At 42.5% G+C, this 16619-nt stretch overlaps 2 protein-coding genes across 2 annotated transcripts in view; one reads left to right on the plus strand and one right to left on the minus strand.

The window, feature by feature from the left end:
• Nucleotides 1–1096: 1096 nt before the first annotated feature.
• Nucleotides 1097–14425, minus strand: KLF15 (Kruppel like factor 15). The gene is made up of 3 exons (XM_044301899.1): nt 14300–14425; nt 7107–8207; nt 1097–2272 (listed from the first exon to the last, which is right to left on the minus strand). The coding sequence occupies exons 2-3, from the start codon at nt 8132–8134 to the stop codon at nt 2104–2106; spliced, it is 1197 nt and encodes a 398-aa protein (XP_044157834.1). The 5' UTR covers nt 8135–8207; nt 14300–14425; the 3' UTR covers nt 1097–2103.
• Nucleotides 14426–15653: 1228 nt separating this feature from the next.
• Nucleotides 15654–16619, plus strand: part of CFAP100 (cilia and flagella associated protein 100) — a 31868-nt gene continuing 30902 nt past the window's right edge. Inside the window, exon 1 of the mRNA XM_044301896.1 lies at nt 15654–15698. The gene's annotated coding sequence lies outside the window, so the exon portion shown is untranslated. The remainder of the gene's footprint in view (nt 15699–16619) is intronic.

The following is a 16619-nucleotide window of genomic DNA, read 5'->3' on the forward strand; positions in this document are numbered from 1 at the left end:
TAATCCTATCCTGTGTGATACTGTCTGCTGAGCTGTGTATCTAATCCTATCCTGTGTGATACTGTCTGCTGAGCTGTGTATCTAATCCTATCCTGTGTGATACTGTCTGCTGAGCTGTGTATCTAATCCTGTCCTGTGTGATACTGTCTGCTGAGGTGTGTATCTAATCCTATCCTGTGTGATACTGTCTGCTGAGCTCTGTATCTAATCCTACCCTGTGTGATACTGTCTGCTGAGCTGTGTATCTAATCCTATCCTGTGTGATACTGTCTGCTGAGCTGTGTATCTAATCCTATCCTGTGTGATACTGTCTGCTCAGCTGTGTATCTAATCCTATACTGTGTGATACTGTCTGCTCAGCTGTGTATCTAAGTCTATCCTGTGTGATACTGTCTGCTGAGCTGTGTATCTAACCCTGTCATGTGTGATACTGTCTGCTGAGCCGTGTATCTAATCCTATCCTGTGTGATACTGTCTGCTGAGCTGTGTATCTAATCCTATCCTGTGTGATACTGTCTGCTGACTGTGTATCTAATCCTATCCTGTGTGATACTGTCTGCTGAGCTGTGTATCTAATCCTATCCTGTGTGATACTGTCTGCTGACTGTGTATCTAATCCTATCCTGTGTGATACCATCTGCTGAGCTGTGTATCTAATCCTATCCTGTGTGATACTGTCTGCTGACTGTGTATCTAATCCTATCCTGTGTGATACCATCTGCTGAGCTGTGTATCTAATCCTATCCTGTGTGATACTGTCTGCTGAGCTGTGTATCTAATCCTATCCTGTGTGATACTGTCTGCTGAGCTGTGTATCTAATCCTATCCTGTGTGATACTGTCTGCTGAGCTGTGTATCTAATCCTATCATGTGTGATACAGTCTGCTGAGCTGTGTATCTAATCCTATCCTGTGTGATACTGTCTGCTGAGCTGTGTATCTAATCCTATCCTGTGTGATACTGTCTGCTGAGCTGTGTATCTAATCCTGTCCTGTGTGATACTGTCTGCTGAGCTGTGTATCTAATCCTATCATGTGTGATACAGTCTGCTGAGCTGTGTATCTAATCCTATCCTGTGTGATACTGTCTGCTGAGCTGTGTATCTAATCCTATCCTGTGTGATACTGTCTGCTGAGCTGTGTATCTAATCCTATCCCGTGTGATACAGTCTGCTGAGCTGTGTATCTAATCCTATCCTGTGTGATACTGTCTGCTGAGTCTGGTTATCTAATCTGATTATGTGTGATACTCTGTGCTGAGCCATGTATCTAAGCCCATCATGGGTTATGCTGTCTGCTGAACTGTGTACCTAACCCTATAATGACTGATGCTGTCTGCTGAGCCATGTATCTAAGCTTGTCGTGTGTGATACCATCTGCCTAGTCCTGTTATGTAATTCTGTCATATGTGATACTATGTGCAGAGTCAAGGTATCTAAGCTATGTTATGTGATAGTGTCTGCTGTATCTAAGCCTGTCATGCGCGATACTGTCTGCCGAGTCACTGTATCTAACCCGATTATGTGTGAAGCTGTCTTCTGAGCTGCTGTATCTGAGTTTATTATGTGCAATACAGTCTGCCGAGCTGGTGTATCTAAGCCCATCGTACGTGATACTGTCTCAAAGGCAAAAACGTTTTTCTTAAAGGACTCCAGATAGAAAAGTTCTGCTTCTGCCTTCTCTCTGCTGCGCTCCTCCATTCTTTCACAGCGCCCTCTGCCCTGTTTTGCTGGGACTTGTAGTTCCACCTCGGCCGGTGAGTCATATGTGACACTGCTAACTGTTCCTGATTAACGCACAAATAGAGCGTCCACGGCAGCGTCCAGCGTGACCCTCAAAGGTCGTCGCTTGCCGTGACGACACATTATTCGGAATATTGAGTGACCTGCCTATAACAGATGATTATGGAATCAAGTGGATTATGATTTAACGATCCCCCATTAACCCTTTGCCGCCAGAATGCGCCTCCGATGCTTCATTCACACCCACATTAAATAAGAGCAGAGATCGGGCGTCCGGCATGTTTTCGGCACCAATAAGTTAGAACAGGAAGACGGACAAAGTGCTTGGTATGTCATATGAATCCTAAGGGCGGGGGATGGGATCAGTTCGATAAACGCGTAGAGCGGCTGCTCCGGGGAAATCTGTGCACCTTAATGTGCTTGGACAGGTGGTCGCTGCGAGCAAATTTCTTTTCGCAAACAGCGCACTGGTATGGCTTTACGCCAGAGTGCGAGCGGCGGTGTCGGGATAATTCGTCAGACCGGGAAAACCTGCGAAAAAAAAAAAAAAAAAAGAGAAATAGTTGTCAAATTTGCAAGTGATCAAATTCATTACGCGCTACATGCATCATACTGAAAATGAAAGGGCAGCTCCACAAGTCCAATCTTTCTATGATGCACTCTCAGGCTCCATTCACATCCAAAGCTGCACTCAAAACTGTTTGGGTGTCTCATTCATCAGGCCTTGCTGGATCAGGGTCTGCAGGTTCTGTATGGCCGGAGATGAAGCATTCAGACCAGGCACTGATGCGGAATAAAATGCCAACACCCACAATGCAATGCAGCAATTTGGTGGACCTCAGTGAAAGCTGCAAACATCTGCAACCTTTAGAATATGTGGTAAATGCGGGTAAATGAGGCCCCTCCATTAATGTCATCACCAAGTGCCCCTTGGACAACCCAACTGACTGCCAAATGCAATTAAAGTGGCGGCTCCAATCATACCACTGCTAGAATGTTCTGAATAATTTCCTATTTTATAATAGCATATACATGGATATATAGGATCTAAGGTCTAAATCTTGTCATAGTCTTGTGATGGATCGGCTGACAGCTTCACGCCATACACATTGTCACTGTATTTATCCCATAGTAACAATGTAAGCAATTTTGGGTCACTGTTGTGAATTTATTTTTTTTACAGTAAATTTCCCCTATAAATATCACAGCAACGATTGATACAATGTATCATGGTTTGGGATTTGTACATTCTGTTACATTGTATCAGGTTATTATTTATTTATTTATTGTGTCCTCCTTCCATCCCTGCCCTGGTTCTGACCCCAGGAGGCAAGGAGTCAAAATCAGTTCTCTGCGCTCCGCTCGACCTCATGATTACGACATAGCGGATTTTTCGCGTTATCGCTTTACAGGAAGTGAAGTCGCGGTTTTGATAATCTCTGTTCATGGTCTTAAGCCACAAATTAATTTCTGCTCATAAAGTGACAGCGGATGATGGCTACAGCAAACGGGAAGCGATACCTTCATGCTCCATCACTAGGCTTCCTTTTTATGTCTCCCTCTTCTATCTGGTCCAGATCTTAAGACGCTACGAAGTTATCACTTGGTCCCAGAGTCACCCTAGCTTCATAAACCTGTTCTCGCCTCCTTCCTGTGTCCGACTCCATTGGAGACCCCCCTCTTTAGCCATAGGTTTCCCTGCACCACAATCCCATGGCTTTGTCTGGATCCAAGTAAAAAAAAAAAATGCGGCGGAACTACAGCACCCAGGCTATCAGGACATACTAGGAGTGGTAGTTGTGCAAAAGCTAGAGAGTCACAGGTTAGAATCCACTAGTTATACAACATACAACTGGAGAAATATGTAAACTTTAGGACAATTTAGTGCTGCCATCTCTTTAAATCCTGGCTTTACAGCAGAAGACTGACCTAAGCATGGCACTCATTCACTTCAAGCCAACCAACCATATAACTACATTTAACTATGTGAATTAGTGCAGACATTTTACCAGCAGCTCCACAGGACCAAGTTAGATTGCAAACTCTTTTGGTCAAGGACCTCATGCTTCATTCATCTGATTACCCTGTATGTCAACTGTAATTACTGGAGTAAAATAAATCATGTATAATACCTGGCAACATACAAAACTACCATATTGCATATTGTACGAAGACAAGCTTAGAGTAATAAACATCTGCCAAATAATGAGCCACAAATCCTCATCTTGTGACATCAGCCAAAGGGAACATGCAATATTCATGGGTTCCCTAATAGATTTTTGTTCCACTGCTCATAAAGAAACCATTGCCTATCTCACCTTACAGTTTGCCATTAGCACCAATAAAAAGAGCTGGAGAAAGTGTGGGAACAGCGGGAAAAAAGTTATCCTTATAGAAAGATTGCAGCCATAAATGATATCAAAGAGGATCAGTAATAACCGCTCCTGACAAGTCTGTGCTAGTAAATATTTTCGTTTCCCCGTGTAACACAATTTCAGGAGCATCTTCTCATTTCTCTGTGTTGTGCCATTCCTTTATAATTCCTGCTAGAATGTATATGTGAATTCTTAGCAGTCTGCAATTAAGCTCCAGGTGGCTGTTACTAGTTGGGGGTTTGTCCCCCACCCGTTAACTGCTAATATCCATCTACAACTTTCATTCAGAGACTTGTAGCAGATATAATAGAGGAATGACACACAATAGTCATAAGAATACATGCTCCAGAAACGTTTTTACAAGTGGGATGCAAGTAGTTACTAGAAAAGATAGGTCTAGGAGAGGTGAGAGATCCTATTGAAAGCCAATGGCCAATGATATAACTGTAATACTGCCCCCTATGTACAAGAATATACCTACTATAATACTGCCTCCTATGTACAAGTCTATAACTACTATAATACTGCCTCCTATGTACAAGTCTATAACTACTATAATACTGCTCCTATGTACAAGACTATAACTACTATAATACTGCATCCTATGTACAAGAATATAACTACTATAATACTGCCCGCTATGTACAAGACTATAACTACTATAATACTACTCCTATGTACAAGAATATAACTACTATAATACTGCCTCCTATGTACAAGACTATAACTGCTATAATACTGCTCCTATATACAAGAATATAACTACTATAATACTGCCCGCTATGTACAAGACTATAACTACTATAATACTACTCCTATGTACAAGAATATAACTACTATAATACTGCTCCTATATACAAGAATATAACTACTATAATAATGCTCCTATGTACAAGATTATAACAACTATAATACTGCTCCTATGTACAAGAATATAACTACTATAATACTGCCCCTATGTACAAGACTATAACTACTATAATACTGCCTCCTATGTACAGGAATATAACTACTATAATACTGCTCCTATGTACAAGAATATAACTACTATAATACTGCTCCTATGTACAAGAATATAACTACTATAATACTGCCTCCTATGTACAAGAATATAACTACTATAATACTGCTCCTATGTACAAGAATATAACTACTATAATACTGCTCCTATGTACAAGAATATAACTACAATAATACTGCTCCTATGCACAGGAATATAACTACTATAATACTGCTCCTATGTACAAGAATATAACTACTATAATACTGCTCCTATGTACAAGAATATAACTACTATAATACTGCTCCTATGTACAAGAATAGAACTACTATAATACCGCCCCTATGTACAAGAATATAACTACTATAATACTGCTCATATGTACAAGAATATAACTACTATAATACTGCTCATATGTACAAGAATATAACTACTATAATACTGCCCCTATGTACAAGAATATAACTACTATAATACTGCTCCTATGTACAAGAATATAACTACTATAATACTGCTCATATGTACAAGAATATAACTACTATAATACTGCTCCTATGTACAAGAATATAACTACTATAATACTGCTCCTATGTACAAGAATATAACTACTATAATACTGCCTCCTATGCACAGGAATATAACTACTATAATACTGCTCCTATGTACAAGAATATAACTACTATAATACTGCTCCTATGTACAGGAATATAACTACTATAATACTGCCTCCTATGTACAAGAATATAACTACTATAATACTGCTCCTATGTACAAGAATATAACTACTATAATACTGCTCCTATGTACAAGAATATAACTACTATAATACTGCTCCTATGTACAAGAATATAACTACTATAATACTGCTCCTATGCACAGGAATATAACTACTATAATACTGCTCCTATGTACAAGAATATAACTACTATAATACTGCTCCTATGTACAGGAATATAACTACTATAATACTGCTCCTATATACAAGAATATAACTACTATAATAATGCTCCTATGTACAAGATTATAACAACTATAATACTGCTCCTATGTACAAGAATATAACTACTATAATAATGCTCCTATGTACAAGATTATAACAACTATAATACTGCCTCCTATGTACAACAATATAACTGCTATAATACTGCCTTCTATGTACAAGATTATAACAACTATAATACTGCTCCTATGTACAAGAATATAACTACTATAATACTGCCTCCTATGTACAAGATTATAACAACTATAATACTGCCTCCTATGTACAACAATATAACTGCTATAATACTGCCTCCTATGTACAACAATATAACTATAATAATGCCTCCAGTTAATACATATACAATCTTCAGACCACTGGAGGAAGAATGACCTTGTAATCCACACTGACTTTTCAAACCGCCGCACCAGTCACAAGGTCTTTACGGTACAAATAGCTCATGTGAATGTTTCCCTGCAGTCTACAGGAGACCTGCGCAGTCCTGCACTCATGTTACATATCACACGGTTCCTATTTTTGGGAAGCATGGAGTGCGGTTCTACAAGGAGTGAATACCGCAGTCCACATCTGCAGCCGACCTTCTCCTGTCTACATAAAGGACCTTGGAGATCAGAAGAACAAGTGAGTCATGCCGCTCACATGTAAACACAGGGCCCATCACATGTTACAACCGGTTGCTGAGGATCCTACATAACGAGGGCTCGTCTTCCTATGTCACCACGCCAACACTCAAGGTTATTGCAGGTTACAAACAAGAGTTGTACTGAAATACTGTAACACGCCCAGGGACATGCTACAAGAGGCAACAACCCTACCTGGCATTCCATTCCCTCCTTCCATAACTGACTGTCAATCAATATGGCCACCCTTACAGCAGTTGTCACCCACCACCATCGCCATATTACCCCTGATGCTTGCCAATATTATAATATTATCAATATACAAGGTTCAGAGCTGATATTTTTTACAAAATGTATAACAAGAACTGACCTCCATCCACATCCTGGCCATGTGCAAGCAAACGGCTTCTCCCCCGTGTGTCTTCGCAGGTGAGCCTTAAGATGGCTACTCTTGGTGTACATTTTGGTACATCCAGGAAAAGTACATTTGTGCATTTTTATGAGTTCTGTAGCTGGATTTTTTGAGAACTTCTGGCCAACCATAATACCAGATTGTCCCTGAGCTCCACCACTTGGGCCCATAGGTTTAGCAGCAATGGGCACTGGAGCAATGCGGACAAACTTGGAGGACATGTTTGAAGACTGGATTAGATGTGGAACAAGAGCAAAGGTCTGACCTTGAATGTTAACTAGAAGTTGCGCTACTTTGATGTTATCTGGAAACTGTGATGACGAGGCTTGGATGGTGTTGGACTCTTCTTTGATCTCTATGGGTTGGATCTGCAGTATAACAGGAATTCCACCTTCAACAGAAAGAGAGCCTGGACTTTTGCTACCAGGTTCTTCTTGTGATGTGCCATCTGACCACTCTTTTGTATCCTCATTGGTGTTGTTGGCCGCCATAGGGGCCTGCTTGACTTGTTCAGAAACCAAATGTCCACAGTTCCTCAAATCCTGTTGGCTTTCAACCTTCACATCGCTTTTCATGTTTTCCTCAAGAAACTCCTCAATTTCATCCAAGGTGGGATGAAACAGTGATGTCTCCTCCATATCCACCCCAAAATCGGGAACTTTGAAGAACTCCTCTTTGACCATTGTAGGATGTTTTCGTTTGTCCCACCAAGATAAAGAGGTGTTACCCAAAGACGTCTGGGACAGTAGATAGTCTAGAATACTGTCCTGACCCTCCGCACTACACGTACTAACATAGCTGGAGCTTAGCACCTGAGAGTCGGGACTGGAACAGGAGCGGAAACTGGAAGAGTCACTGTCATCCTCCGAAGTGGGTGAAGGCAACATATGGTAGCTCCTACCTCTCATCAGCATCTCAGTTGTGTAACCGAGGGTTGACTGTGTGTTCGAGAAGCATTCATCTGTAAGAAGCAAATGATCCACCATTCCTGGATGAGCTTCTGAGAAAATCCCAGCACCATAAGACAAAAAATGTAAAATATCCCTCACGGGATGCGTCCTGCAAGAGAAGAAAACATGGAAAATGTCAACTGGTTATATCTAAGGAGCTTCATATCTGTGGTTATACCACATATATAACCATGATGTGGTTCCACCTACGGTAGTCTTGCCAATTGTCTACTAGATTGACTAGTGTACCAGAGACCACTACTTCCAAATGCCAGGGCCACCTTTTATTATTAATCCAAACTTTATACAATGTCATGCCTGTTCCACCATTTCCTTGTTTCCTGTCTCTATCTTTTTGAGTGAAAAAGTTTTTCACATGGTTTTCTGGTTTCCTTCTAAAATTCCAAAAACTTACAGTTAGGTTTATTGGCTTCTGATGGATATGGATGTGCCTGAGATGGAGAAACTAGATTGTGAGCCGCACTGGGGCCAACCATGACTGTGAAAGGTGAAGGATCTGTGTATTAATGAACAAAAATAAGGCAATGTATAAATCAAGAAGAGAAGAACATTCTGAGTGGATAAACCACACAGCCCTCATTTGTAGTCCTACGTAAGTCTTGGCTCAATATATCGGCCAAAAAGCATTTTGAGTACACGTCGTCTCATCCGCCCGTTGGCAGCGAAATGGTAAACTGAAGGTGGAATGTGTTGTTAATGTTAATGAGATGTTTTAATGCAGGAACATTCGAAGTTTGCTGGATCTGGCTATCAGTTCCGCGCATAGGGCAAGATTGCTGGCTCCAGAGGGGAGCAGGATAAAGGCTCCTTTCTAAGAAGACGTAAGTCTATTACAAGGGTAACAGTCATCCCCCCATCATATGAGGGCTGTGACTGTGCATGTATGAAAACCCTAGTCATGTTCTCTGCCACACAGAGCTCCTTTCCACATGCTACACTGTTGCTCTGTGTTACACTCTTCCAGATGAATAGTCAATAGGGGATTATGTGATGCCTTAACCCTTTCTCCTTCCAGGGGTGAAGGTCAACCTTTCTTGGTCACCATCTATCATGTCCACCTAATGTATCTTAACAGATGCTTCCAAAGACCGTTGGTTCTGACTCATGATGGAAGAAATGCTTGAGCAAGACTGAACCTGATGGACATTGCTACAATATAGATACTTTCAAGGAATTATAACATCTATGGTCAACCAGAAAGCTGTAGAACATTTCTAAATTAATATCTATTGGATCTTACAACAATCCTATAGACCCCAAGTCCTGGTTGGAAACAGCACTCGACTATACCCAGTGGTACTTCCATTCATCTGTATGGAAATTGACTGGGCAGAATTGGTCAACTGGGAAATTGCGATGCCCAGTTCTTGGTAGGTCCCAGAGGTTGGCGCGTCATCTATTATGATCTATGTAAAGGTAACAGAAGTGGGAGAACCTTTCATAAAGTTGGTATGATGGATGGGTCATAATAGCCACCCTCCCCCGTTCCATATACCCTAGGAGGACATCTTAAGGTTTCCTCTCAAGAGCATCGGTCGAAATTAATGGATATGCATGGGGAAATTAGCATGCAGCCAACAGAAAATAATGGAGGACACTAGAAGAAGTGTGGACACTTGGAGTCTCACCAGTTTGCAATCACTTTGTGTCCATATGCTATTAAGATATATTGGACACCAAATGTGATAATCTAATGACTCCATGAATTGATTTCCTCCTCTCTACTTCACGTATGAGTAGTTTTGCGCCGGTTATGCCGGGTTTTCGTGTTTCCCAGTGACAGCAGAGCCTGTTGGATGCATTTTTTGAGGCTTAAAACTGGACAAACAAGAAATAATCAGCTGGGAAAGTGCGGCGGCCTCTTCCCTCTCGCATGTTTGTTCCTGTGTTTTAAACCTCGTTTAACTGAAGTGGAAAGATTGTTAAATCTTATCTGTGACTTTGAAGAGTTACATATTAATCCGGGTTATGTGATAATGGACGCACGGTGACATGTGATGGCGGCTCAGCCAATCGCTCCGGTGTAATATGACGGTTGCGTCCCAACTTTTTCCCTATGCGTTTCTAGAACCCTGAATGGCAAATCTCGAGTTAGACAGCGATACATTTTTGCGATCCTTTCTCCTTTATGGATGCATTTCTAGGCAGATGAGGGGGTCCCCTTTATGAGACCACTTCCCTTGCTGTAACAGGACCATTGGAATGGAACCAGTTATTTTCAATTGAGGAGGTCCATAGGACTTTATGAGAAATGGCAGGAAGCAAAACCCTTTTATTGTACCCCTAAAAGTGGTGTCAAGAACAATGAGTCCACAGCCAAGTATCTGACCGCGCTGACGGTGCTTTTACTGCCACGTGACATAGAAGTCAATGGAAGACGCATTGGGTGATCTCTTTTGATTTCTATGGGGAGAAAATGAAAGTTCCATAAAAGTTGCATCAAGTGAATCCACAGAAAAGTAACACCCGTATAAAAGGACCATGGGCCATGTGACAAACACAAGCGGGTGCAATGCACTTGATCTGCGGCCTCCAGTAGTCAGCTGAGGCTTCACAGCAGTGTTTGTATAGTAATATCAGTGCCCGGGATCTCAGATAAGACAGAGAGCTGCAAAACAGGACCCACAGCTGGAAACCCCTGAAGACAGAACAAAGAGTTCCTCTGAAATTCTGGATGTAATTAGATGCATTTTTCTTTTCGCCAGAATTCAGGAGGCAGAAAATGCTTTCATGTTAAAGGCTGTACTGTGTCCATAAGATAGATAGATAGATAGATAGATAGATAGATAGATAGATAATAGATAGATAGATAGATAGATAATAGATAGATAGATAGGAGATAGATAGATAGATAGATAGATAGATAGATAGATAGATAGATAGATAGATAGATAGGAGATAGATGGATAGATAGATAGAGATATGAGATAGATAGATAGATAGATAGATAGATAGATGGATGGATAGATGGATAGATAGATAGATAGAGAGATAGATTGATAGATAGAATATAGATAGATAGATAGATAGATGGGTAGATAGATAGATAGACAGATAGATAGATAGATAGATAGATGGATAGATAGGAGATAGATAGATAGATGATAGATAGATAGATAGATGATAGATAGATAGATAGATAGATAGATAGATAGATAGATAGATAGATAGATAGATACGAGATAGATATGAGATAGATGATAGATAGATAGATAGAAGATAGATAGATAGATAGATAGATAGATAGATAGATAGATAGATAGAATATAGATAGATAGAATATAGATAGATAATAGATGATAGATATGAAATAGATTTTTGTAAGCTAATCACTGCTCATACTGATGATTCTTAGGAATAGGCTGAATGTAGCAAACAAAGTGGATGACAGATACAGATGTAGCAAACATTAAAGGGGTTGTGTCACTTCAGTAAGTGGCATTTATCATGTAGAGAAAGTGAATACAAGGCACTTCCTAATGTATTGTGATTCTCCATATTGCCTCCTTTGCTGGCTGGATTCATTTTTCTATCACATTATACACAGCTCGTTTCCATGGTTACAGACCACCCTGCAATCCATCAGTGGTGGTCGTTGGGCGCTCCCATGGTCCCGGCCACCAGAGAGGCTGATGCTTTTTTCTATAGTGCGCAAGCACGACCACCGCTGCTGGATTGCAGAGTGGTCTGTAACTAGAGCTGAGCGAATTTCATATTTTGAAAGTCGCTCACTCTTCGTTTTGGTGGTAAAAGGTGAATTCCGTCATAGAATTGCGTTATGGTCCGTGGTAATGGAATCCATAGCGCAATTCGCCTTTTACCACCAAACGAACTGTGAACGAATTTCATAACATTGAAATTCGCTCAACTCTATCTGTAACCATGGAAACGAGCAGTGTATAATGTGATAGAAAAATGAATCCGGACAGCAAAGGAAGCAATATGGATAATAACAATACATTAGTATGTGGCTTGTATTAACTTTCTCTACATGATAAATGCAACTTACTGAAGTGAGACGACCCCTTTAACTTTATGTGCTAAATACACTGCTGCAGCAAAGGATAGATAGATATTAGATAGATAATGTCATCAATGTGTCATCCGGTGATGGACACGATTACAACCAGCAGATGATGGGGTCAGAAATATTAATATATTTAATTCCTCTTCCATAATTAGCACATTCCTGGGATTTCTGCTCTAGGGGCAGTTTTCGGGTCACATGTCACTATGGCGCTCTCTTCTTACAGGGAACCCGTCATCAACTTTATGCTGACCTCATAAAATAGTGACAGAAATGCTGATGTCAGCGGTGCGTCCCTCATGAGCTAAGAGTGAGTGGTTGCTGAGAACCAGCATCATAATCACTGCAGCCCAGGCCTGGAAAAGAGTCAGATCTACCCGAGAAGAGTCCTGGTTATTATAATCTCCTGCTCTCCCCCATCTGCTGATGATTGGCAGTTCTCTCCTAGAGAGAAAGGGAGAAAACTCGGTAGAAGCCGGTCAGTCATCAGCAGGAGAGCAGGACTTCATGAATAACCAGGACTCTTCTCAGGGGCCAGGACTCTTTTCCAGGACAACCACTTACTTTTAACGTATAAATGACAGACGGCTGAAATCATCTCACCTGCCTCTACGTTATGCACCCGTTAGTATGGGCAGCAGCATAAAGTTGATGACGGGTTCCCTTTAAGTCTCCATGGAATTCCCTTATTGACCAGTAATCCCAGGTTAACCCTTAGAAGGCAGCAGGAATGCCACACTGAGTGCACGCCAATACTAAATCAGGTCACTAATATGTTCCTGCTCCAGGACCACATCTGTCAGGGCCACGTGAACAACTGCTAGTGAAAGAAATAACTCACTGATGTCAAGGCTAGAATTAGATTGCAAGCTCTGCAGGACAGAGCTGGTCACACGCATTAACATAAGGGCATTGTCTGTTAAGTGGCGCCTTTACGTAATACCTCCTAACAAAGAGGCAGCAAAATTTTACACATCTCGTACGCCACTTTTCTATAGGTGCACTAAAAGAGAATTAACCCCTTCCGCTCCAGGGCTGAGCCTTGGAGTGGCAGCAGCCTCACGGTTAATGCAGCTTAGCCCTGGCACTGTTTGTGAATGGCACATTGTACAGTCTATTATTGAGCCCTTGTGCTGTTCTCCACTCCCCAATCCCTGGCCCCTGGGCTGAACATGACCGCCAGTAACCCTCCCTCCCTCCCTCCCTGCTTCTACTGTCAACATTCTGCTCTCCACAACAGCCCAGGAATAGCTCTGCCAGCACTGCTCATCTGACTGCACTGAATGCCTGCAGCCCAGGATGTGTGCCCATCATGTGCCCCAGGCAGCAGCGTCACCAGGACCCATGGGTGACCTGTAGACATTGAGCCCAAGTGTGCCCAGTCACATACAGAGGGGAGCAGAGCAGGGACTGGTGAAGGGAGCCATGTGCAGTACAGTGTGCAACAATGTATCACATAGTAACACCTTGTGCAAAACACTTCAGGCTCTCAAACATGTAGCGATGACATACTGCCCCCATCTGCTGCTCCACAGAACCTCTAGTAACCCAACCCCCACCCATATACCCCCCAGGTACACAACCAGTCATTCATGGTTTTGCAATATGCTTATATACAGCTCTGTAGTAAAGAGATTGAATCTACACATTCATATCAGTAAATCTGATGTCACCACAACTGTGTACAGAGATGTAGCAGAGCTGAGGTTGTCATTTAACACACTGGATGCTGTTATAATCACTTGGTTAGTTTAATGGTGTAGATTTACATGAAAACACAAGATAGATAGATAGATAGATATGAGATAGATATATAGATATTAGATAGATAGATAGATAGATAGATAGATAGATAGATAGATAGATAGATAGAAGATAGATATGAGATACATAGAGAGATATTAGATAGATACAGACTTGGTTTCAGTTCCCCAGCTGTTGCGCCAATACAATCCCAGCCAGTGCATGCTGCTACTTGTAGTTCCCTCAGCTGCTGCCTCTCAGTTTTGCACTTGGCAGAATAATAGAAAGTAAAGACTGGATCCCAGGGCTGATCCGTGGAAGCAGCAGGTCACCATATGTTGGGGCTCTAGCAAGCAGTTCTCCGCAGAGTGCCCCTTTATCCCATCCACCATCCATGGTCCTGTCCCTACCTGCCACAGCAGATCCCTGGGAATTAATGAGAAAGTTTGTGCAGTTTTTTCCTCGGCGCCCTTGGAGTGACAGTTGCAGCAGCCGCTCCGGTGCAATGTGTCTGCAGCAGGCAGTGCAGTAGTTCTAGTGATCCTCACATGACTGTACATGGAGCAGGGGAAGGCTTGGAGAAGGCTCGACCACATCTCCTCAGCTGATTGGTTGACAGGCCCGAGGGGGGGGGAGTTGTGCTTTTGTCGTCAATGGGAGTATCTACCCCCCCTTACTTATCCCAGCCAAGAAGTGAAGGGGCAGGAATGTTCCTTACACCACGCTGCAGGCATGTGATAGCATCTTCTGCAGAAATATTCTCTGCAAAGACACACAGATGATGTAGCAGAGCTGTGTCTGTCAGCTGCCGCTAAACCTGCCACATGATCCCAACTCAGGGGATTATCCTGATGCACAAGGGTCACAGCCCCACAGACCCAGCTCTGCTACATCTGGACAATTCCTGGTATATTGGATCTTTTTGTGTGTGGTGGAGTTCCAATGATTATCTACAGAGCAGAAGGGAATCTGGAGCTCAGTCTGCAGGCTAGATTTGTCTTTCCTACGCTGATACATTGTTACAAATCCTCAGCAGTGTGAGCAGGGCATACACATATTGCAGTGTAAAGAGGATTTATCCAGAAAATAAAACTTGCCCATAATCCTTCTGAGTACATACCTGCTGCGCATGATGCCTGGACCACAGCTTTGTCCATTAGGTCAGTGGCTCCAGATTAGCTGCATTGTCTGATGGAGGCGGAGGTAGTCTGACCCCATGCTTTACACTGCAGCTCTGATATTATGAACCTTGTACCTCAATGAGGGGGAGTTAGTCTTTTTTGTTTTTGTGGGAAGTTGAGGTTTTTACGTAAAGGGCCAGGTAAGTTGTCAGACCCACAGGTAAGTAGAACCTACATCGTAGTGACTATTTTTGTGGTACAGACATGTATACATAGAGATGGCACAATCTGAGCACACATTACAATACCGCTATGGCGGCCGGCGCTGTCTTAGTAAATGACCCCTGCAGGGTTATACATTGACCAGGCGGCTGGATTGTGCAAACCTTGCATTTCACAAGGAGATCTGATGTCAGCGGCAGCGTATTAACCATGTAATGGCCGTGCATGGAGTACTTTAGGGGCTACAGATGGGGCACCCACTTATAGAAACTAAGCGTGTGACATCACAGGCTAGGGGGAGTGTCTCTGTGACATCACATGGTAGGTAGTGTGTAAGATGTGACATCACAAGGCATCACAGAGATCACTCCCATCATCTATTTATCCCAGGACTGTGACGAGGGGACATCCTCTGCGTCTGGAGGAGAGAAGGTTTGTACACAAACATAGAAGAGGACTCTTTACGGTAAGAGCAGTGAGACTATGGACTCTTTACGGTAAGAGCAGTGAGACTATGGAGCTCTCTGCCTGAGGAGGTGGTGATGGTGAGTACAATAAAGGAATTCAGGAGGGGCCTGGATGTATTACTGGAGCGTAATAATATTACAGGCTATAGCTACTAGAGAGGGGTCTGGATGTATTTCTGGAGGTTCAGTTTTTTTTTTGCCTTCCTCTGGAGGAACCTGCAGGATAACAGGCCGAACTGGATGGACGGACGGCTTTTTTCGGCCTTATATACTATGTTACAAGGTAGAGATTTGTGTATAAATGACATCACAAGGTAGGTGGTATGTGCATTGGTGACATCATAAGGTAGGACCTGTGTATAGGTGACATCATAAGGTAGAGGTGGGTGTATAAATGACATCACGTGGTAGGGTGGGGGTAGCGCTGTGCATGTGGTATACAGCTATTCCTCTGCAGCACTACAAGGCTCAGCATTCCCCAATCATTGTACCTTTCTTTAGGTACTCATCAGCCATGGACGCAATGATGGGGGTGCAGCAGGAGGTCTCTTCTGACTCCCTCACCACAAGGACTTCATGTTCTCTGGGAGACGAGGTGTTTCGGGTGTTCCCGGCCCTCCCAGGAGCAGAGATTACACAACTCCTATCAAGACTTACTGTTTTAATTTTCTTGCACTAGGTGCTGGGGGCCCCATTTTGTTTTGCTATGAAGTACAGTTACACCCCTGCAAGTATGCACTAGTCGGAAAACTACAACTCCCAGCATGTGCTGATAGGTGCAAGTTGGAGACCACTGCATTAGGCCTCCTGCACACGAACACCGTCCGTGGGGCAGCCGCAGCGGATCGCGGACCCATTCACTTTAATGAGTTCGCGATCCGGCCATTCCGCAAAATGATAGGACATGTTCTATCTTTTTG

This window comes from Bufo gargarizans, chromosome 7, assembly GCF_014858855.1.
Source record: "Bufo gargarizans isolate SCDJY-AF-19 chromosome 7, ASM1485885v1, whole genome shotgun sequence".
Lineage (NCBI taxonomy): Eukaryota > Metazoa > Chordata > Amphibia > Anura > Bufonidae > Bufo > Bufo gargarizans.

Bases quoted from the DNA above. Each gene is read 5' to 3' on its own strand.
- KLF15 (XM_044301899.1), bottom strand. From the start codon at position 8,134: ATGGTGGATCATTTGCTTCTTACAGATGAATGCTTCTCGAACACACAG. The intron at 2,273-7,106 runs GTCAGTTCTTGT...TTTTTTTCGCAG, and splicing joins TGGCCAGGATGTGGATGGAG to GTTTTCCCGGTCTGACGAAT.